At 44.8% G+C, this 23,920-nt stretch overlaps 1 protein-coding gene across 1 annotated transcript in view; it reads left to right on the top strand.

Annotated features, from left to right (window-relative positions):
- The first annotated feature begins 852 nt into the window (after positions 1-852).
- Positions 853-23,920, top strand: part of SRGAP2 (SLIT-ROBO Rho GTPase activating protein 2) — a 91,834-nt gene continuing 68,766 nt past the window's right edge. The window contains exon 1 of the mRNA XM_027695038.1: positions 853-1,341. Within this exon, the coding sequence (XP_027550839.1) occupies positions 1,275-1,341 (67 nt within the window). The 5' untranslated portion in view covers positions 853-1,274. The remainder of the gene's footprint in view (positions 1,342-23,920) is intronic.

The raw sequence follows: 23,920 nt of genomic DNA, 5'->3' as shown, positions 1-23,920 counted from the left end.
GGAGCCGCGTCCCAGGGGACCGCAGAGGAGCCCTCGCTTCCCGGGACCCGCTCCCAAAGGAGCCCCCCCGGGACCCGCTTCCCAAGGGGGACTCGCACCCCAAAGGTGCCCCCGCTGTCCTCGTACCTGCACCCCAAACCAGCCCCCGCTTCCCAAAGGGGGACCTGCTCCCCGAACAGACCCCGCTTCCCAAACCAGCTCCCGGTTCCCAAGGGAGCCCCCGCGCCCTCGGGAGCCGCCCCCAAAGGACCTCCCGGGAGCCGCTCCCCGCACCCCGAACCAGCCCCTGCTCCCCCAAGGAGCTCCCACTCGCCCCCCCCGGGACCCGCTTCCCAAAGGGGGACCCGCTCCCCAAGGAGCCCTCGCTCCCAAAACCAGCCGCACCCCCGGGACCCGCTTCCCAAAGCAGCCCCCGCTCCCCCGGGACCTGCACCCCAAACCAACCCCCGCTCCCCTAAGGAGCTCCCTCTCCCCAAACCATCCCTTGATCAGCCCCCTCTCCCCTGGGACCCTCTCCCCGGACCAGCCTCCGGGGTGGGTGTGTTCCCTGGGTCACCTGGCGGGGCTGCAGTTGGAACCCCACGCTGCTGCTGCTGCTGCTCAAAGGACGATTTGCAATGTCAGGGTGGCAGGGCAGCGTTTCTTCCCATCACAGATTTCATCTGCAAGCTGCAATTTTTTAACTATATATATATATATTTAATTTTATTTTTGTTTTCTTTTCCATTTGCAGGCGAGCAAACACCAAAGGAAAAAGGCTTCTCGTCCTCCGCTTCTGCTCTCAGTTGGGGTTTGATTTGCATCATCTCCGAGCCCATTAGGAAAATAAATAAATAAATAAATTAAAAAAAAAAAGAGAGAGAGAGAGAAAAGGCAAACCAAACCCACACAAAACATGTTGTGCGGAAGGACTTCCACTCCCTGGCTGTGCTGTTAAGGATCAGGAAGAGCCTTTGGGGGCTGCAGGATCTCACTGAGGCTGATGCTGCTGCTCAAGGATTTGGTGCAGGGAGACAAAACTGCTGCCTCTTCCATCCGCTGATCTCAACATCTGCATTTTCCTGCTGCTGTGCTCCCTCTCACACCCTCTCTCCATGGACTGATTTTTTTGATTTTTTTTTTCCCCCCCTTTTTTTTTTTTGGGTGGGGAGGGGGGAAGGACGAGCAGAAGAAAATCGAGGCATCGCGTGGAGAGGAGTGAAATTGCCCTTTATATCTCGCGTTCTGGGGGGGATCTCTTTTGGAGGTGAAGCTTTTTTTTTGGAAAAGAAAACATGACGTCGCCAGCAAAATTCAAAAAGGATAAGGAGATCATAGCCGAGTACGACACTCAAGTTAAAGGTAAGGAACGGTTTTATTTCCATCCCCTTTGGCCGCTGCAATCCTGACTCGCGGTTGTAGGAGTTTGCAGTGGATGTTTGGGTGGGGAAGGGGGAAATCATTTGCAGATTGCCTGGAATTTGCAGGGCTTTTTCGTAATACAATGCTGGATCGGGTTTGCAGCGCTGTTCCTCGTCCCCATGGGGTAGTTCCCGCTTTGGTGTTGCCGTTTTAAGGTGTCACAGCGAGGGCTTTTTTTTTTTTTTACGGAATACACACATTTTTGAGTTGGGAGAGATCCGTATTTTCCTGCCTGCCCGTTCTGAAATACGGCTTTGCATGTGAAATACGAGAGCCGGGGAATTGCTTTTTAATCCTCTGCCTGTCATGGGAATCTTTCAACAATCTGTGTAGTGTCAGAAGAGCATATTTGCACTGGTGGTAATGGGGACTGTGCTGAGGGTCCCCGTGAAGCTGCTTGTGCTAGAAACTTCCATTTTTCAGGATTTTGCTCCTGCTGAGTCCATAATATTGCTGCCTGGTTTTCCTTACTGTGCTCATGAGTGTAACACCTTAAGGCTGCAGTGTGTGGGTGTGGGTGTACACACACATCTATAAATGAATAAAAACCGATGCATCAGTGTTATCCCCATCATCCTAAGGAATAATAAACAGAGGTGGATTTGCAGTGACCGTGCAAGTCTTCTGCAGAATTCAGCTGGCTGGGTTTCAGGCCATCATGTGCCTAAGGTTAAAAAAAAAAAAAAGCCCATAACATAAAGGATGGTGAAATGCCTCCTGAGCTGCTTAATTTCGCCAAGTTTTCGAGATAATATGTATTTAAAAAATTAATTATGGCTTGTGCACGGCTTGATGTATTGCTGTTAGGAAGTTATGAGATTCAGTGATTTATCTAATTGGCTAAAACTTGCTTGGTATGCTCAGAGCTTGCAGGAAAAGATGGCCTTCGGGCAGGGCTGATTGAGTTAAATCAATGCAATTTGGCAAAAAAAAAGAAGATTTGAATCTGAGTAGGAAACCTAAATTAAAGCTGACAATTAAAATATTGTTTTGCAATTAGGTGCTGGGTTATTTTTCCTGCTGGGGGGGCTGCAAATCATTAAAACATGTTGTCCTCCAAGGCATGTCCTACACTGACCCCAGTGCCCTGTACCTAGAAGCTGTTTGGACATTTCTGTTGAAAATGCTTATCTGAGCAAATATAAAGCTGTGTAAGAGTTTATTTTGATTATTTTTTTTTTTTTTTTAATTCTTATGTTCTCCAAGTTAGAAATGGAGAAGGGCGTGTTTCTTTTTTACTGGTTTAGTTTCTATTCCTGTTTTCTAGCTGTCTTTGGAAATGGGAATTGAAGGCAGTGTGAAATTAGAGGCTTGTGTGTTCTTTCATTATTTACCCCATCAAAGTGTGCGTGATGGATCCAAGCCTGTAGTCAAAATATTTGGGAATAACGAGAAACGAGGCTTTAGAATTAGCGAAGCGCATCTTCTCACCTCTCAGTGCTTTCATGAATTGGAAATTTTCCCTTCCTTTTCAAACAAGAGGCCAGGAAAACGGGGAAAATGGGAATGAACCTTCCCCCTGTGCAGAGTGTTGCTGCCAGAACTCAGCTCATCTGTGGAGGTGCCAACGCAGGGACCTGTAAATGTGATCCCAAAAGTGATCCCATGGAGTGGTGGCACATGGATTTTTTTGCTTTTTTGCCTTATAAAACGTCCCTCTTTTGAATACCTGAGGTTAAGAAGGCTGGAAGTGTGTAAATGGATCAGGAGGAGCCGGGAGAAGGGGGTTTCCTTCCTGAATTGGTGTTGAGGGCAGCGAGGAGTTTGTCTGGGGATGTTCATCCCTCTCACAGTTCAGTTTTCCCCGCACAGGGGATTCCAGGAGGTGCTAATCCATCTCCTGCTCTTCCTTGAGAGGGAGGTATGGATGGACCAAACAGCTCAAAAACACACGTGACAATCCCATAACAACCATCTCCTGCATCCCCTCATTTCTTTGGGAGCACGGAGGGAGCTTCCCTTCTCCACCTGGAATGAACCTCTCAGCTTTGGCCACAGGCATCGTTGTCTCTCTTTTAGGTGCCAACTTTGAGGGCAGACTTTGCAGTCATCTACCCCTTTTAAAATGCCATTAAACTCGCTTGACATCTCACAGGAATCTTGGTTCTGAGCTGGACAGTGACGTGATTCCTTAGGGAAACTCCTGGGAGCAGTGAGACTCCTCACCTCTAATTCCAGGGATGTGCTGGTTTCTCCACCCCAGCAGGAGGATGAGATGGTGCTAAAGACACACTTAAATCCACAAATGTGGTGCTGCCTCATCATCAAACATCACACAGAGGAATTTTGGTGTCCTGATCAAATTCTGACCTTAACTGGGGGAACGGCGTGGAAATGGTGTTAACTCTGATTAAGGTTGTTTGATGTCTTTTCTCTTGTGTTGTGAAATGAAGCAGTAGCTGTGGGGGTGAGATGAATGAATTGTAAGGTATCATCTGCTTCTCAGATGAGAAAACTCTGGTATTTTTTACTGGTTTTTAGAAACTTGTGGCATTTTTTTTTTTGCTCTGCTCCATCCTGGCTCTGTGCTGGAAATCTTGTTGAGAGGCTTCATTTAAAACCATTAATCCACAAACACCTACTTAAGCACTGTAAATGATTGCTAATGGAATGATGGGGCTTTGTTTAAAAAATTTAATAGTCTTTAAGTTGCTAATCAAAAACTGTTTAAAGACTAGTTTGGTTAATAGATCATTGTTATGCGAAATTTTTGATTTGCTGTTGCTGAATGAACTTGGTGGGTTTTTTTTGTAAGAGGTGTACGGGGGTGACAGGGCAAAGGGTCATGGAATGGTTTGGGTTGGAAGGACCTTAAAGACCATCCAGTTCCACCCCTTGCCATGGGCAGGGAAGTCTTTCACCAGCCCAGATTGCTCCAAACCCTGTCCAACCTGGCCTTGGACACTTCCAGGGATGGGGCAGCCATGGCTTCCCTGGAAAATGTGTTCCAGGATATTGAAGCCAATACTGGAACCAGGCTGGATACTTGGTCTGACCTTATTACTGAGCACCAGAGTATGGGCTGGGTGACCTCCTGAGCTCCCTCCCAAGCTGGATTATCCAATGATCCCGTGGTCTCCAGCACCTGGAGGTTGAGCTACAAACCTGGTCTTCTGCAGAAGGGAATTAACCCCCAGAGATGCCCAGACAGGGTGATTTTCCTCAACGCCCGCATTGACCTCGAGTCTTTGGCCGTCAGATGATGCCGAGAGCCCACGCTGTGTTTGGGTTTGTGGCTGTCCCCTCTGCACTTGGAGAGGTCCCCACTGTCAGAGGGTTCTTCTGGTGAGATTTGGAGAAGCCTCTCTCTTGGAGGAAGCTCTGAAATGCCTGCGTGTCATGCGGGAGGAATTCTCCTGACAAGATGACACGGGGTCAGCAGGGGAGGGAAGCGCTGCTTTGATACGTCTCTGTACCATGTGCTCACAAAGATTGGGGAGTTCTGTGAAGCTGGAAAGTGAGATTCTGTGGGCTCCATATGGAGCCTTTGATATCTCAAGCTCATCCCCTTCTCTGGATTGTCTCTCCCAATTCCTTTGTGCAAGTTGTGGTAAAGCAGAGATAATTAATTTATGCTGTGCAGTGAGATTTGGATGCTGCCTATCTGTGCCCGACCAAGGACTGTCAGAGTGTTTTTTGGTTTAATATATTAAATTGGAGTGTACACTTGCTGAGGAAAGAAAAGCCAGTGATTTATCTCTTAATTCTCCTTTTCTTTCTCCTCGTGTCCCACGAGAGCCTTATATTTAATTAGTTTGTAGAAAGCTTCAGTAAATAGCTCCATGGTTGGAGCGGCAGAAATTTAATACTGACATTTTTTTACACAGCCAGGGTTCATAAACCACTGCTGTCCTTGAGTAGTCTCTAGCAAAGGTTAAAATGCATCTCTTGCAGATCTTGCAGCACTGCCCAAAAAGTGCTAAAAATATGACAAATGGATGAGGTAATTTGCAGCAGGAGCGAGCACAGCCCAGAGGTGGCTGTGTGGTTATTGAGCTGTGCCTCAGCTGAGAGAAGAATCCTGATTAAGAACAACTTGCTGCCATCACACTCAGGCTGCTATAATGCCTGAAACTTTTAAATCTCCCCAAAATGGCTGATAAATTTTGGATGAGTCCCTCTTACCTCTCTGGGTTGAAAGTCTGATGGTGTGTTTGACCTGATTGTGATTTTTTTTTTTGCCTTAAATGCTGCGTAGAAATCTCATTTGTATGGTCCATCTCCTCGAGTGATGGTCGGCAGTTTTTAATCCTGGTGAGCCCTTTGGAGTGGTCCAGCCCTTGAGTGTGTGAAGGATTGCAAAAGTAGCTGTGACAGGGTCAGCAGCTGTAATTTGGGGGCTGGGAGGGAAGTGTGATGCTTTTGGTGGCGATTTGAAACAAAAATTGGTGTTTCTTTCAACATTTGCAAGTTTTCTTGTGAACACTGCCCTTGTCTGGAAGGAAAATATTTATAGAACCATCTTTAGATTTTTAGATCAATGAGTTGAAATCGCTGCCATTTGTTTTACTGCTGAACCTGTGCACCTGGGGGTTGTCAGTGCTGTGGGTTTTACATATAAATGTTGATTTCTCTCCTGTGTTCATCCCCTGTTCAGGTCACCAGGTTGGTCTCTGCACACCGTGACTCCAACCCTTGCACCACACGTGTGGGGATCCCCAGAGTTGGGGCTGAGCTTTGTCAGCCCCTGTTTAATACACCCTGTAAATGGACTTTTCAGCCACTCACCCCGGTGTGGTTGAGCGAAACAGTCCTGAACTTTTGATATTTTGACTTTGCATGTGTTGGATTAACGTTCACGTTTAAAATGAAAAACTACCTTTTAAGGGGTTTTTTGCAGTTAATCACAGCTCTGTGCGTGTAAGTGATTCCATTTGTTTGCAACAATGACTTGCTCCAAGCTCTGGCTGTGGAACTGCTGGGGAATCATCTGGTTTTCTGCAGTTCCTGATAGTGTTAATCCCTTGAGTTTTGGAGCTGGATTGGGCCAACGGAGCAGCCGGTGCCAGGAAGGGGGGAAGGGGCTGTTGGGAGACGGGTTTGATGTTCCAGCAATAGTTTGTATTTTTTGTGTCCTGTGCACAATTCCTACTAATGGATTATTAACGAGGATGGGAGGAGGTGAAAGAATGCAGTGTCTTCCTTCTTTCCTCCTCTCTGGCTCCAAAATCCCTCTTTTGCAGACTCGTCAGGTGTTGGAAGGCTGGAGACCAAAGCTGACCAAAGCACTCTGTCCACTCAAGTGTTGCACTTTCCTCCAAAAGCAGGAGGAATTGCCAGTGTAACTCCAGTAGGATTCTATAAAAAGTTTACAAGGAATAGCCAGTTTTCCCTAACTCCCAACCAAGGGAGCCCCACGACATTTTTCCTCGGCTCCAAACGATTTCCTTTCGTGGTGAGGTTACACATCAGTGTCTTTTCCTTTTTCTCTCTTAGTTAAAAGGCTTGACTTCTCTCTTTATTCTTTTCCTTTTAAATCCTTACTAATTTTTGCCCATTTTGGGAATTCACTTGGAAGGATCCGTTTGCCTGGTCAACTTTTTCAGCTGTCGTTATGAAGAGCGAAAAATCTGAACCTTTGTTGAGATGGAAAGTCTGTTTAAACACATGTTCCCTCGAATGGCTTTTTGCTCTGCCATGCACAGTTGATATTCATTACTTATGACTTTATTTAGTTCATTTTTGTACGACTTTCACAGATTTCATGCCTCCTTCTTGGAGAATTCCTACGACATGATGGGACTCCTGCTCTTGGAATGCTGTCAGTGTTTTGTAGGCAATGGAAGCAGACACAGAGTTGTGGTTTGATTTGCTGTGGGTTGAAAAAGCGCGGGAGGAAACAGGAGAAAGGGTCTTGACTTGGCAGTAATTCCATCCTTAGAGATCATTCTTCATTTCTGCTTTCTCTTTTCTCCTTTCCTTTCAAAATAGCAACGTTACAGAAGACAAAAAAAGGACCTTTTTGTGGAATCCTTTAGGTAATGGGTCAGTGAAACTCTTGATGTCTTTAAAATCAGAAACCATGTGGATGTAGAGTAACTGTGTCAAGGAAGCTCAGCTGGTATTTTTTTTCCAGGCAGATGCTGCAAATGGATTTGAACCATTTAAAATGTTACTTTTTCTTTTCTTTTTTTTTTTTTTTGCCACCAAGGTAGCTGTTTATTGTTGTTAAACTCGAAATCTTCCAACCCTGTCGTTTTGCTTTGAATTGACACAGGGAAAGTTAATCACAGCTTAGCAAATAAAGTGTAAATGTGAATGTGAGTGTAAATCTCAGCTGATACACCCAGAGGTTTAATCCAGTGTGCACCCTTAGTGCAGTGAATCTTTGGCATAAACTACAGCAGCAAATTTTAAAACATTACAGGTTTTCCCCCCCTCTAATTAGCACTTTTTCCCCAGTATTTTCCCTCAAGGTGTTGCTAAATGTGCTGCAAAAATTCTTAGGTCTTAAGTGTTTCCAGACCTTTTTCTTCACTTATATTTGTGTGAAATGGGCTGAATTAGGCTGGGGGATCTGTCTTATCCCATGGCACATAAGCAGCTCCTGCCTTTTTGACTCTGGAGAAGGAGCCAAATAACCAGATTAACTCTAAAACCAAGCGTGGATTTTAATCTCCAGCCCCGAAGTGCTGCAGCACAGGGTGAGTTTGGTCAGTCCCAGCAGTTCTGATGTTGATTTTTTTTTTTTAAATTTTTTTTTAAATCATAGGACTTTCCAGGAAGAGCCTCTTGGCTTCTCTTCTTTCGAGCAGGGCAGGATTTTTGGTTTGTTTTTGTAGGGCTGCCATTGGACGACGGTTTTTCCTGCGGAGAGGAGACTGTGGAGCTGTGCAATTTATAGATGGGGAGTGCTTGCAAATTGAATCTGGCTTAAAATAACAACAGTTGTTGCCTGGGAATTAGTCCCTGAGCGGGTCCTTTGGCCAGCAGTGCAGCCCCACTCGGATGGTCTGAGGGGAAGGGGCTTTGTGGCTGCCAAAGCTCTGGAATTCCTCGCTCTGAACAAGTGGATGGATTGTTTTCCACCCCAAGATCCCGATTCTCAGTCAATCCCAGCAGTTCCATGTCCCTGGTGGGTTTCACAAAGCAAACTGTACGGGGTAATGGGAGTGTTTTTCTTGCTTGTAGCTTTTGTTTGCTGCCTGAGAAGGGCCAGGATGATTAGCAGCACAAACTGGAGCTTATTCTGTGAATGGGTTTGTTTAGAAAGGTATTTTTCCTCTTCTCTTTGGGTTTTAGCCTCTGCTTGACCTGCCCGTGGCACCAGAGAAAACCGAAAAGCTGCGTTTTGTAGAATCCCAAAACGGTTTGGGCTGGAAGGGACCTTAAAGCTCATCTCATCCCACCCTATGCCACGGGCAGGGACACCTCCCACTAGCCCAGGTTGCTCCAAGTTTATCCAACCTGGCCTTGGACACTTCCAGGGATGTTTTAATCCATCCAGTTTTGTTCTGAGTGTGCCTGGGTATTGCAACAATAAAATCTGATCCTGTCTGATGCTGCTGGAGGAGGCTCAGTGGGATGAAATGAGGGCAAACCCACTTTGGGGCCATCAGTCCTTCCCAGCAGTAGCTCTTTGTTGCTGTAGGGATCTGAATGAAATGAGGAATTGTCATTTCCCTGTGTTAACCTTATATTTAGGCATTCATTGATCCCTTCGTTCCCCTTCTCAGCAGGGAGCAAGTGATCCATGCAGGGCAGGAGGAAACTAAATTGGTGGACAATTTTAAGGAGCTTTCTGGGCCGTGGCATGTTGTGCGTTATTAAGCCTTTATTTGGGAATATTTAAGATGCCTGTTGGATGAGGTGTAAATGTAGTGGGATGAATTCCTCTGGTGTCTTTGAGGATGCTCCTACTCATTAGCACTTTGTTTGTGAATTTAGGTGTTAGAGGAAATTCCACAAAATCCTTTTCTTTACGTAGGTTAACGCTGAGCAGGACTCTTGCTGTTCTGTTGCTGTCAATCTGATGCACATCTTGTGTGATATTCCTGCTTTTAGGAAAAAAATAGGAGCTATTCCCACGTTTCATTAGCACTGTTTGTTGTTCAAACATGAAGAAGTTTAGAAACTTCCACTCAGATACCAGATGTAGTTACTCAATCTGGGCCGTGCTGTGGCAGCCACAGACAGATGGTGGCTGTTGTGGGCTCTCTGGAATATGACAATTCTCCTTCTTCCACCCCAGTTCATCTGGGGGGGGCCTGTCTTAAGTGTTTTACTGGGAAATCACAGCTACGACGAGTTGACTTCTCCTGAGGGTATTGATGGCACTGTGAATAACCATCCAGGCAGTTTTGAGCCGTGAACAGACGTGAAATTTGCTGGAAAGCTGATGCTCTTCCACCTTCTGGGAAACCCAGAGCTGTAACAAATGCCTTTAAAAGCAGAATCTCTGCTGCACGTCCAAAGGCAAGACAGAGGGAATCAGAGGTTTTATTTGGGTTTACCAAGATGTTGACACGTCTGCCCTCTGAAAGGGCTGCTTTCCTGAGCGGAGCACTTGGCAAATCCTCTGTCTAAGCTCTATTTATTTATTTATTTATTTATCTATCTATCTATCTATCTATCTATCTATCTATTTATTTATTTATTTATATTTTTTTTGGTCACTGGTTGTTATAAATTCAGACCCATGGCCCATCAAACAGGTCTGTTACAGGTGTGTTTTGATGTTGTGTCTGATGAAGGTGAAGTGCTTTGAAAGCTCCGGGACAGGAGACACGTAAATAAGACACCGCCGTTATTGCTGTTAAAAACTTCATCTCCACTTTTTGTTAATCTGTGCAGTAGATGAATTAATGAATGACAAGGACAAACCAGAGTGTGGAGGTGCAGAGCTCTGGGCAGGCCCGTGGAGGTTTCTCCCCAGCCTTCGATAACCAGTTCCTCAGAAATTTTAATAAACGCGGATCCCTGTGAAGTGGTTTTGGAAAGGAGCCCGCCTTTGCTTTGGTCTCTTTAATGAACACAACCCTTCCTACTAACTTTTCTGTGTTCTCTCCCATCTGGTGAAGAAGGAAGAGGCTTCATCCCGTTCACCCTTGAAAAAATAACCAGTAAACCACCAAGTGTTTGTGCTGCCTGTGCCCGTCTGTGTCCCGGCTCGACGGGGCGGCTCCAGAAAGATGCTGAAAAATGAACAAAAGCCTTTGCCAGTAAACGACTTAAAAACTATGCAGCTGGAAAAGGGAGGGGGAAAGGCTTTCTGAGCCCTATGGAGGGAGGAACAAATGCAGCACTACAAAGGTCACAGGATACAGTAAATGATGTTTGGATGGAAACTTAGCTTGCTATGAATGAAATTGCGCTCTTGTGTTTTCCCCCTGGAGCTGAATGTCTAAAAACTCTGGATGCTTGTTGTTCTGTTTCTTTTTTTTTTTTTTCCCCCCTTTTCTTTTTTTGGGCTCTTAGGAGCTTCCGTGAGTTGTGCTATAGAAATGAAAATGAAAAAAAAAACCATGGAAAAATGGAGGATGGACAGCACCCACACACACACTCTGGGAAAGGCTTAGATAGACTGATCCCTGGCAGGTTAATCAGGGCTGTGACATTATTAGTTTCTGGTTACTCCAGTGAAACTATTTGCAAGTCAAAGTTTTGTCTGTGCTAAGCTGTGTAAGGTTTTTTAGCAGGGAGTTTGTGTTGCCAAAAATGCCAGCTCTGCTGACCAGGGTTGTTGGATAAGCTCAGAACTTGGGCTGAGCATCCCTTGGCGCTGACTTTTGGACCCCTTGAGTGTTGATTTTGTTTCCTGGGTGGTGTAAAGGCTTGTTCCTGATTGCTGAGTTGCCTTTTCTCCCTCCCTGTGCTCTTATCCCATCCAGCTTGCCTGTATTTTCTCTGAGGTTGGTTTGATCTTTTATCAACCCATATGCTGGTGTTACCTTCCATTATATGATTAATTCCTGCCTGTAATGCTAAATTGCTTTACCCAAAACTGTGACAGAAATCCTTTTATTTAGGCCAGTTGTCCAAGGCCAAATGCATTTATAAGCATTTTCTTCATACTTAAGGAATTAATCTTTACTTAGGCTTTAAATCAAATTATTCTCCCCATCACGGCGAGTCTGACAGGAGAGAGCTGGGAAGGGTTTCATTAATTTCCACCTTCCAGTCTTTGTCCCCAGAAATCTTGGCTAAAAATGCTTCCCGCTAAATGTGCCCTTGGAAATCCAGGTAGTAGTTTGGTTTCAGATTTAAATCAAGGGGAAGAAAAATTCTGGCAGTGGCCTCTCTGGAAAATCCCTCCACGTAGAATCTCCTTTTATGCATCGAAAGCAGCGACAGCTTTTGGCAGCAGAGTGTGTGTTTTGGTTTGGTTTTGTTTTGGGTTTTTGCCTTGTTTTGTTCTGAAGCTTCAGGTTATTTTGTGGTAAACATCCTCTAAGGGTTGGTCAATTCTTGCTGTGATTTATGCATTCGCTTGACTGTTACTGATGCATTTCTAGCTCAAGATTAAGGAGTGTGGAGCGGGTAGGAGTTATTACAGTAGGAGTATTACAGTGCTACAGCCTTCACAGGATCATTGAGGTTGGAAAATCCCTCCAGGATCTCTGAGTCCACCCTGTGCCCCATCCCCACCTTGTGCCCCAGCCCAGAGCACTGAGGGCCATGTCCAGTCCTTCCTTGGACACCTCCAGGGGTGGGGACTCCAAACCTCCCTGGGCAGCCCCTTCCAATGCCTGACCACCCTTTCCAGGCAGAAAATTCCTCCTGATGTCCAACCTGACCCTCCCCTGGCACAGCTTGAGGCCGTTCCCTCTCCTCCTGTCCCTTGTTCCCTGGGAGCAGAGCCCGACCCACCCCGGGTTCCCCCTCCTGTCAGGGGGTTGCAGAGCCAGAAGGTCCCCCCTGAGCCTCCTTTTCTCCAGGCTGAGCCCCCCCAGCTCCCTCAGTTCTCCTGCTGCTCCAGCCCCTTCCCCAGCTCCGTCCCCTTCCCTGGACACGCTCCAGCCCCTCAATGTCCTTCCTGAACTGAGTGACCAGAACTGGACACAGCAGACAAGGCTCCATCAGTATTTTGGGAAGGAACTGCCAATCAAACACCTATGGAGGGATGACGCTGGATGTTGTTTTTGTGCTGCTGGAGATTCCTCCAGAAAGCAGCATCTGTAGCTTGTGAATTCCATAATAAATCCTTGCTGGGAGCTGAGGGAGCAGCTATAATTTTGCCTGAGCTCTGTTGCCTTTTCCAGCTCCCTCGCATCGTTCCAGTGGTTTTATGATCAGGCTCCATGCAAATAGTTCTCATCGTGCCCCACCCTCTCCCAAACCCAGAGCAGCTCCACCAGCTGCTATGGTTGGGATGAAAGTGCTGCTAATTTGCTGTTACCTTTAATTTAGGGATTCTGGATCCTGTGGAAGGCTTGCTGTGGTCCTTGCTGTGAGAAGCTATTTATGTGTTGACTATTTAAACACATTTATCAGTTCTAAAACATCAATGCCTCTCCTTTCAAGGAGGAGGTTGCTTTGAGGTCCTGCCTGGAGAGGTGCAATGGGAGGATGAGAACTGTGTGTATCTGTAGGAAAGAGTGAGTTGATTTTTATTTTATTTTTTATTTTATTTTTTATTTTATTTTTTATTTTATTTTTTATTTTATTTTTTATTTTATTTTTTATTTTATTTTTTACTTTATTTTTTACTTTATTTTTTATTTTATATTTATTTTATATTTATTTTATATTTATTTTATATTTTATTTTATATTTTATTTTATTTTATTTTATTTTCATTTTCTGAAAGCCACCAGCATTCAGCCAGCCCTGCCTGGGCTGTGTGTTGTGGAAAAGCAGCACTAGGTTTGCAGGATTACTTTGAATATTTGACAGCTGTAGGAAGGATAAATTCAACTCCCTGCACTAAGGGCTCTGTGATGGACCAGGAAAGCAGGTTCATTTTCCTTCCCCATCTCCTTTTTTTTTATTGCTTCTTGTCGTGTGGCTCTCTTAAAGCTTATTTTGTTAACAAAGCAAAGATCCCCCTGAAGCCTCACTCCTCATGGTTCTGGCTTATGGCAATAACACCAAAATCTGTTGACCATTAACTTTTTTAAAGAGTACATTTCCCTTACACAGAGTGCATTTTATCAGATAGGAGGAAAACACTTTTACTGTTATTTTTTTTTTTATCATTCAGTATATGAAGTATTTATTTACTTGGGAGAGGTGAGTTTGGTTTTGAGGAGCCCAAACACAATGTTCTTTTCAAAACACTACTGAGCTCTTCAGCTGTATCACAGATCTCTTGAAGTTTATATTTTATTACTACATCACTTCCTAAAGTCTTCTTTCACTTAACAACTTGTCTGCACTTAGGTTTCGCTCTCCCTTGCCTCTCAGGGTTAGTGAGGATGTTCAGACACTATAATATATAACATTTATAATTGAGAACTCCTGCATCTTTGATGCTTAAACAAGAAACCCAAAAGCCAAGGGTTGTGTTTTGGAGAATTCTCTGATTCTGAAACTTCCCGTGGCATATTTTAAGCATTATAAGTGTTATTCCTCAGCTACTTTGAAGCTAAATAAATCAAATTATTGGTGGGTATAACTGCATGTGTCTTTATAACATGCGTGCAATAACAATTTGCTTTCTTTTCCCTTTAGAATTCCATCCATTTTCCTTTCAAAATAGCATTACATGGTTTATGAGCCCTGAAAGACCATCCACTGAAATCAGCCTTTGTGCCAGAGCTTTGTGAGAGCCGTTTTTCCCTTGGGTGAGGAGAGGGATCCTCCTGCCCTTAATTCAGATCTCTTTTTGGGAGTCTGTGTTTTTTGGGTCCCTGAATTGGGGCTTTCAGCAGATCTTGCTCAGCCATTGTGCTCCAAGTGGCCTTAAAGTCAGTGAAAAGATTAAGTGGGAGTGAATTACTCGAGATGACCTAAATCAAGGTCTCTGGTGAGATTTGTGGGATTCAGTTACAGATCCTGAAACGCGTTTAGGGAACACTGAACTTCTTTAAATCTCTTTTTTTTTGTCTGGCAGTGCAGCCTGTGTGGCTGGACAGGATGTGTGTCTTCTTTTTAAGAAAAGTTACTCAGACAGAGGAGATAATTGCAGAGTGCTTTAACTTTTTGATTTTTTTTTTTGGTTCCTTTTTGGTTTTTTGGAGGCGATGAAATGACAAATCCCAGCAGGATTTTGACTGTCCAGTCAGGAGGTGCTCACTGGTCCAAGTGGAAACAGGGAGAGGGGGGGATAATGTAGCTCATCCCTCAAATAAAACTTATAGTTTCCTGCAAAAAAACAGTCAAAAATAATTCCATGAATGAATTCCTACAGTCTTGAACTGGATTGTCAGGAAGCTGGAATGTCTTTAGGTATCCCTTCATTTAATTCCTTTCTCCCTTCACTTTTCTCCCTCCCTGCTTTCTGCTGTTTTGAGGAGTGAGTAGAAAATAAAACACTCCCCTGAAGTTTCCCAACACAAACAAACAGGTTTGCTATTTTTAAGCACCAGTTTTTTACGAGTCTCCCAAAGTTTTCTTTTTTTTTGCTCCACTGGGATTGACTTTGAACGAATGTTTTCTTTAAAGATTTATTTTTAGGAGTTAAAGGCTTCTGTGAACTTCGGCGCTGGCAAAGATATTGGTTTGCCAGCCGTGCACATCAAATTTCTACTTTAAAATTTTAAAAATCTTTTAAGCTGCCAAGAAGAGAGACCAGGTGAGAAATGTGGCAGAGGCTCATTTTGCCACCTCCTGCACTGGGATGGTGTTGCCACTTTTCCTACATCTGTGAGAAGTCCTCAGCGTTGAAAGCCAACCTTCACTGCTCCCACTGAGGTTGATCTTCAGAGCTTTGGGAAGGTTTTCAGTTTAAAGGGGAGGAAGTTTGAGAATGTTAAATGTATTTTTTGGTGGTGTAACGGCAAACTCTGTGTGGGTTGATTCCCTGTCCTTTTCTTGTGTAGGACATGCTCTGGCTCCTTGGAGTGCACTCCTTCATTCCCAGGGGATGGATTTTTGGGGTGTCTGTGGGGATCAAGGGTTGTGCCAGATCAAACTCAGAAGAGCCCCTGTGCTGCAGAGACCTTTCCCTTGCTTTTAGTGCCTGGTGCTGGGAATTTTCTCCTGCTTTCTGACCTGTTTATTTTGTCCAGCAAGAGGAGGTTCTGTCAAAAAGAAGAGGCACTTTCTCAATGCTCCCAAATGCTGTTAATCCACATGATGGTGTTAATGCCTTTTTTTTTCCTGTGTCATCCGGGACTGGAGCAGACAAGGAAAATGCTACAAAGCCACGGGATGTGTCCGAGGAAAGGGAAGAGTTTGTCAGGAGCAAAGAAAAAATCTGCTTTGCCTTGTCAGTAATTAGGGAGGACTTAAAATTCTAGCAAGTGCCTGGTTCCTTGGGGATTTCATTTTCCATGTGCTGTAGCTTGGTTTGAGGTCAGACTGTTCATCCCAGCGTGTTTTACACATTGGAAGTTCTCTGCTGGCGGTGACAGTGGGTATGGCTGTTATTCCTGATGGCAAATTAGTTAATAATGTGGTTACTCTGAATAAACTAATAGTGCAGACTCTGTGTCTTTCATTGCTTGAGTTAATATTTTTATAGACCTACCATTAACTTTCTGGTGTGGAGGTTTTTTGGGGGGTTAATTTTAGTTCTTTTGCTCAGCCAGATGCAGCTGTGGCTCCACAGATGCAGCTTTTTTTGTGCATCGCTTCTGTAACCATCTCCTCAAGCCTTTGGAGAGTTGTAACAGCAAGTGGTGGTTCTTCCCTAGAAAGGCTTAAAAATGCCATTTAATGCTACAGGCTCATGGCTTGAACTCACCAAGTAACTTGTTAATGGCTTAATTGCTGTCATTTTGATTTGGGTAGAGGCTAATTTCAATTCTCCCCTGTTGGCAGGGTTGTTCTAGATGAAGTGAGAAGTCCAGTGAATGCAGTAAGTGGATGAGAACTGGGCATCAGTGAATTAATTTTTGGGGCTGTTTTTTTTTTCTTTTCTTGCTAAAGGCTTCCTTGATTATTTATATTTTAAGATCTTGTTCGTACGTAGCAAGCTGCAAATTGGGAAGAAGCAAAATCCAGTTTAATGAGCGAGAAGTCAGCGTGGATGACTCAACCTTCATCTTTTTTAGGTCCCGATTCAAATCCATTCCCTGCTTGTAGCAATGGAAAATGTCACCAAATGTTCACAGTGTTGGGAGAGCTGGGAGTGACTCCTGTCTCGGTGCTGGAGCGCTCCAGGCTGCCAAAGGTGGTGGGCTCAGGCTCCTCTGGCAGAGAGAAGCAGAAGCCTGGATGGAGAGTGGGAGGATGAATCACTTTTCTGCTCCTTTGGACCCAGCTTGGGGCTGGGAGGAGTTTTTGGCCCTGCACAGCTGCAGAGAGAAGAAGAAATTCTGCCTTGGGTTTGCAGCTGTCTTACGAGGCTCTGATGGGGCTCCTGGGGCTTCAATAACGTGTTTTTTTTAAAAGGCTGATATTTCTGTGACAATTACAAATCAAAACAATTGATGTTTATAGACATAGCCCGAGTACATGGGTTTATTTTGTGAATGGGGTGTCATTCATAAAGAATTAAGAGGCTGGGCTGAGATGTGTGCAGTGTCCCTGGGCAATGGCATTCACTCCCAGTCTGTGTCTGCTGGTTTGGATATATTTGGACTTCCTTACAAATGATGGAGTTTAAGCTGGTGTTGTCTTGTTCTTGGAAAGCAGAGTGGCTGCTGATTTCCACTTCTGTGACTGCCTTGCCTTATGGTTCTCTGTGATTCACTTAATACCTGTTATCTTTATTAGTAAAGGAGTGATGCCGGATCAGGGAGCACAGTGGGATTTTAGTAATTTAGTGGAAAATTACTGGATTGCTGGTTTAGTGCAGGGATGCTTGGAGCAGTGCAACTGGGGTATATTTACTGTATGAGGACAGTTCACTGTGCAGTCTCTATTCTGTAATTCTCTGTGCCTCTGTCTGTCAATTGATGCTCTTTAAAACCTTATCCAGCTTGGAAATGGAGGTGGCCTGGAGGTAGCAGGAGCTGGCACTCCTGTGGCACTCAGTGCTCTGATCCAGGTGACAAAGTGGTGATGGACTCGATGATCTCAGAGGTCTTTTCCAGCCTCAGTGACTCTGTGATCCTGTGAAGGTGTTTTCTCAGGGATATGCTTGTTGTCATGTGCAGCTCTCCAGACCCACACTGGTCCCTAAACTCTTAGCAAGTTATTTCCTCTATTATTGCTTTTATCCACTCTGCAGTGCTCAGTGAGTGGGCAGAGTTTTCAACCCAGCAGCCTCAAGCCTGCCTCAGCTCTGAACTTCCCATCCAGAGCTGACATCCAAGGAGAAACTTGCTTGTTTTAGCCTTTAAATAGCTCTCTGGAGGGAGGTGGACAGGACAATGTGGCCGTGGGGGCTCGGCAGGGCTATTCTTAGCCCACAATAGCCGGAATGAAAAGCCGTGGCTGCTGCATCACGTTTGGGCCATTGTGTGCCAGAGATGTTTTTAATTCGGAGAGCCAGAGGTCTTTCAGGGAGCTCCTTTCCTTCCACTCCTCGTTGGAGACCCCTTTCTGTTTTCCTTTGCTGGGGAGAGTGGAGGTTTTTGAGGGGAAATGGCTCCTGAGAGGGGACCCAAAGGTGTCACCCGAGGCACAGCCTTGTCATCCGCCGGTGACGCAATTTTCGAAAGAGGGAACTGAAACCTCTTGAGGAAAGAATTTTCTGTTCGTTCTATTTCGAGTACGTTGTGAAATCAAGGAAAGTACAAGCTAATATTAAATTGAAATGCAGATAGTTGTTTGTGGTGGAGCAAGAATCGATGTTCAGGGTGGTGTGTGTGGAGATGGGGAGGGTGCATCCATCGGGCAGTTCGCAGTGGAACTCCTCTCCTGGGGGATGATCACCCGAAACTCTCCTTACAAAGCACAGGTGGGAGAAGTCATTTCTCTCACAGCTTCATTTTCAAGGGCAGGGCTTTCTGTTGTAAGGAAGCTGCCACATGCTTCTGCTTCCAGTGGCTGCCACAGGGGAAGCAGCTGCTGTCACCAGGCACTTCGACTTCTTCCTCTGCAGGCTCTCGAGTCTGAGGAGGATAATTTGCATTGCTGAGTGGTGCTGCTGATGCAAGCTGCAAACGTGGAGCTGTTTGTTTGAGTCCACTCCTTCCCTCCATCACCTGCAAGGGTGCCCAGGGTGTTGCTCAGTGTCACCGTGGCTAAAAATGAAGTTTTTCGGGCTGGGCTGAGGTGGAAAGCTGGAGTGGATCAGGCTCGTCTACAGATTGATTGGCTTCACTTCCTTCCCATGCAGTGGTTTCTTAGCTACACTTTAGGAGATTAAAAGCTGGACATCCTGTTCTTGAGGAGGTTTTGCCCTGCTGACTTGCTGTCTGGGTTACTTGTAAGTAGGAGTGCTGCAGAGATGGATGCCTTATGCTTATCTCATTAGTGTGATGGGATTCCCAGTCCAACACAGAGCAAACTTCCAGCCACGCTGGGGGACAGCCAAGAGTAACGTTAGCAGTGGTGCTGTTAAATGCAGGGGGTTTTCTTACAACTCTTTTTCAGTCTGCCCTGTCTGTAGTAGCGTGTATAATTCAGGACTTTAAAGCTTTCAGGCTGACTTGTCTTGCTGCAGAGCATCTGTACTTGCTGTGTAATCCGTGTTCTTCAGGCAAATAATAAACTGTGTCCAGGGTTTTGTTTTGATTTTTTTTAAACATAATTTTATTCCTTTTTAATTACAGCATCCTCTGCAGATGTTGGAGTGTCATAAAAATGAAATGTGGAAACAAATGCAAAGTTGTGATGGCTCGCTCCAAATTCTGGGTAGTAATTAAGCTGTCGGGGAGTAGTGGAAAGTTCATCTGCTTTATCTGTATGTCCTTTGGCAAATGACCTATGGGCTCCTTAATGAGAAAGGCAAATGTGCAATGAGCTGTATCCAGAGCTTTGGCTCTATCAGTGAGCCTGCTTTGGCAGATAAAGGATAAAAACTACCCTGGGCAGTCAAGTCTGAGATTTGAGGGTTTATTTAGTAGCTGGAGCCACTGCTGATTGCTGTCAGGGGAAATCAAGGTAGAAACGGGCAAAAATACCTGGGCTCTGAGTATTTCTTCTTTCTGGAAAAGAGTGGCACAACAGTGGTGTTGGGAGATTGCTGGAATAACTGGGAAGAGCAGCTGGTGAAGTTGGACAGGCGGGTCCAGAATTGGCTCGACTTAAGGGGGCTGGGGACCAGTTCTTAGAGCTGATGGTGACCTGATCCTTTGATGTCTCTGCAGACACTTCAGGCTGCCTTTAACCCCCAGTGCATTACCTGCTCTTGGGTTTTACGGCTGAAAAAGCTGAGATGTGAGAAGATAAGCCATAAGTGGATCCCAAAAGGATACACGTTTCCTACCCTCTGTCTGCTTTTACAGATATTTTTCTTCTGGCCGTCTCTCACGCGTTCGACAGATCATTTTGTGTAATCCTGTCTGGCAATTTGTTTCAAGATGTTGGTTGTTTTTTTTTTAAAGCTCTTGTCTGAATGTTTTGTCCAGATGGTCTCAGTGTGAGTCAAACTGGAAGGTACAGTGGCTTGCTTTGATAAGGTTACTCGTTCTGTTCCGAGAGCTGATGGCTTTATAGCAGTGAAAGAACAGATCTCTCATGTTAATGGGAAATTACCATTCAGGCTCTTGAAAATGAAAATGGGACCAGAGCATCTGAAGCTTTCACTGCTCCTTTAACACTGTAAGTTATTCTGATGTTCCTGTGAAAGTGTTGGATTTTAAATGGTGATAACAAATCCATCTGTCCTGGCTCTCCACAGGAATGTCTCTTCATAATAATGGTCCACCACTATGAGAATTTACAAATGTCAGTTCCAGCTTCATGACATTAATGATTTATGCACCTAATGAGCAATAAAAGCAAATGAAATGTCGTGTATTGATAATTTATAATTCAGGGATGTCAATAACCGGATTTCCACAGTTATCTGAGGCGTTGGCAGCACATAAATCAAATTTAAATAAGTCCCATTGAAAGTTACACATGTAACTTTATCAATGGAGGTTTTACTACACCACTTATTTCTTATTCCATATTCTTAAGACAATATTATTTTTAGCTGTTCCTGGCATAAGCTTTAAGTATAGATATTTCCAACAAAACCCCCGAACACAAACAAAACGCTCCATCACAAACAAAACGCTCCATCATCTTTGGCATTTTAATGAGACTGACAAACAGGGATATTCTGGGGGTGCTTAAATCTCTGGGTAAACTGCCCTGGCACCGGAGGACGTTTCCTGTGTGTGACTCAAAGTGCCTTTTTTCACGGGGAGGACGGAGAAACGTCTCTCAATAACCTGACCCTGACTTCACACTGGAACTGCCACGACTGGTCCATAAAGCCCTTGGCACTCGGAAGCCTCCTGGCTATTTGTGAGCCCTCTGAGCCGGGCTGTTGGGTTGGTTGGGTGATTTTGGGTGTGTTGTTTTCGGTGCCTGGTCAATGAACCAACACAAACATTCCCGGGCGGAAGAGCCGCGGCCGAACCTTCGCTTCCATGTTGACTTTGGCCAAGGCTGTGGAGACCTCGTTCAGGGGGCTCCTCTGGCCCATGGCTGGGGCTCCAAACAGGGAGGGTAAATAAGTCACACCCAGCATCTGAATTGCAGCAGCAAATGGGTTACGTGTGCTTTGGTTCCCTCCTACCCAAAGGGCTTTAGGAAATCTTAATTTAGGAAATCTTAATTTAAATCTGAGCAACCCCAGGCTGGTGGAAGGTGTCCCTTGCCCATAGAACCAGATGGGCTTTAAGGTCCCTTCCAACCCAAACCATTCTGGGATTCCATAATTCTAAGAATATTTTTTTTTTTTGGTGGTGGTGATGTTTTTTAGGCACTAAATTGTTCAGGTGTAGTGACATTAAGCAAATAAAAAAATGAAGTGAGCCGCTCATTGGGGCTCAAGTAGAGTTGGAGCTGTGCCTTATTTTGTCTCCTCCATGCTTTTCTTGCTGGGAAAAGGCTTCCATCCAGTCTGCATGGAAAAATGAAAAAAAAATTCTAAACTCGGTGTTGTCTTTTGGAGGTCCAGCTGAAAAAAAGAAGAAAAGAAAAAAACGAGTTGCAGATCTTTAGGGATTTTAGACCACTAAAGATAAAATGGTCAGATATCGTGGGGCTGGAAGGGGAAGCACTTGGCCACGTGTGGGAAGAGCTCAGGTGCAGCACAGTGGGCAGGAAAAGGTCCCTGTGCTTGTAAATGTGAGGGGAAACCAAGACATAGTCCAAGAGAGAGATCCAAGTGATTTTTTTTTTTTTTTCCCCCACTCTTTCTGTGGAATACCCCAACCCTGCTGTGACTCGTGGTCATCCTTCAATGACACCCATTTCTCTCCCACTTTTGCACAGAAGGACCTTTTGTTCCTGCCTTTGGAAAAGGGTGTGGTGGTCGGTTTTGCTCTGGTTTCTGCTTAGAGGAAAGAGCTTTCTTGCTGTTGAAGGTGCTGAAGGACCTGGTTTTTACTAGTGGTAATTTTTGATATCTAGGGGCTGAATTTTTCTAGAAACATCAAATCCTGCAAAGCTTTAACTCTTGTGCAGCTTTATTCCAGTATGATCCTTGTGTTTCCCCTCCAATTCAGGATATTCTGGGATTCTGTAGTTTCCTTCTCTGAGTGCCTTTCCAATGCTCTGTAAGAGCAGAATTATTTCCTTCCTTCTGTCCCTGCTTCCAACTGGTTGATAAAAAGGCTCCTTTTGACTTCTCAGAAGTGGAAGGAAATGACACTGGATGACATTTCTGCTTCTCAGTACTTGATGTCTGCAGTACATGATGCTTGATTTCAGGGAATACTGTATTCCCTCTTATCCAAGTGGTACTGGAAATCCAGATTAGTGCCTGGATTTGTGTCTCATACTCTGGCTTCAACTGATTCTAAGTTTGTGTGTGTGTGTGTGTATATATATATGTACATATATATATATATATATATAAAGGGTGCTTTTGTTTTTTCTTTTGACTATTAGTCATATTTCTATATGATCACTTAATGCCTGGCTGCAATTCACATGGTGGGTTGCACCTGTGTTTCTTTGGAAAAAGCTTTTCCTGGGAAGTAGGTGGTTTTTCCCCAGAGGGGACTGGGATGGGATCAGAGAAAAAACAAACTTTCAGATTAGAACTTTAATTTTATGGCAGAAATTACATGTAGGTTCTACCTAGTTTTTGCACAGTAGTATATCTTCCAAACAGTGTCTGGTTTTCTTTTATTGAACTTTGAGTCATTTACTGTAAAAGTTGGAGCGATATAAATAGTTTCTAAGTGATAAAGTTGTGTGCATGTGTGTGTAAAAAGCAGGATGTGAATTTTAATGTCAGTTCTCTGACAAAGGCTTATGAAAAATAAGCATCTCCTCGTTCCTGCTCTGGTCTAAGCTGTGCTGATTAATGGGTGTTGCTGTGGCTGACAATGAACTGATAGAAAAATGATGATTCACATAATTCGAGCTTTGCAGGCTCTGTCAAACACTCATTTCCCCCTTTACAAGAGGTGCTGGAGAGTAAAATGTGAGTTCCTTTAAACACAGCAGTGCTGTGCAATTACACAGCTGAATATTTATAACTGAAGGAATTAGTTCTGTGGATTGTATAGGAAAAGCTTGGCTTTCCCTGAGTATTCCTGGTGTAAACTTCTTCTGAACATGAACAGGGAGACTGGAACAATTTGGGATTTTTTTACATAAATGTTTTTTGTGGTTTTCAGTTAAGCTTCTATCTGCTGGGTTTGGGGTGTGTTATATATGAATTAAAACAATGCTCCAATTTGATTTTTGATATAAACAGTTAAGACTGATTTATCATAAACTCTCCTGGCAGTTGAAAGAGGCGTTACTTTGATTTTATGGGATGTTTTGGTTTAATGGCAGGTGTTAGTGGGGAAAATAAGAGAGAGAACAAGCTCTGTGATCAGCGTCCACGGACACCGTGGGCGAATAACTCGGACCTTTTTGATCTTGTTGACATCATCTGTTAATGATGCTCGTTATTCACCTCCCCTGGAATGTTCAGGGTTAATTAATAGTCCTGAAATCCTCCCAGACACACACACAGGACAGGGACTGGCAGGGAGGCAGTGACTCCACCGGGCTGCTGGCATATATTTGACTCACCCTGGTGACTCCTCGGGACAGTCGCCTTCCTCTTCTCCATGGACTGAGAGCTGTGCCTGGTGTTCCAGCAGGGAGGGAAGGGGGAACCCGAGGAGATCCTTCATGGTTCAGCTGTACAAGTCCCGGGGCTGTTGGCCTGCCCCCGGCCCGGGCACCCGCTGGGTCATCCGCGACCGGCCAGGTGGGTCCGTGTGTGCCCCGGGATGGGACAGCCAGGAGCATGTCCAGCCTGGGATCTCCTGGGAAAACTCAGCTCCAGGAGCTGGGATGTGCGTGAGGAGGTGGGAGGGATTGGGTCTCATAGAATCATAGAATCAACTGAGTTGGAAGGGACCTCTGAGATCAAGTCCAACCCTTGATCCAACCCCGCTGTGGTTCCCAGCCCATG

This window comes from Neopelma chrysocephalum, unplaced genomic scaffold (genome assembly GCF_003984885.1).
Source record: "Neopelma chrysocephalum unplaced genomic scaffold, ASM398488v2 Primary Assembly neopelma1_100, whole genome shotgun sequence".
Lineage (NCBI taxonomy): Eukaryota > Metazoa > Chordata > Aves > Passeriformes > Pipridae > Neopelma > Neopelma chrysocephalum.
Note: the sequence above shows the minus strand (reverse complement) of the source record. Positions and strands in the feature narration are given on the sequence as shown.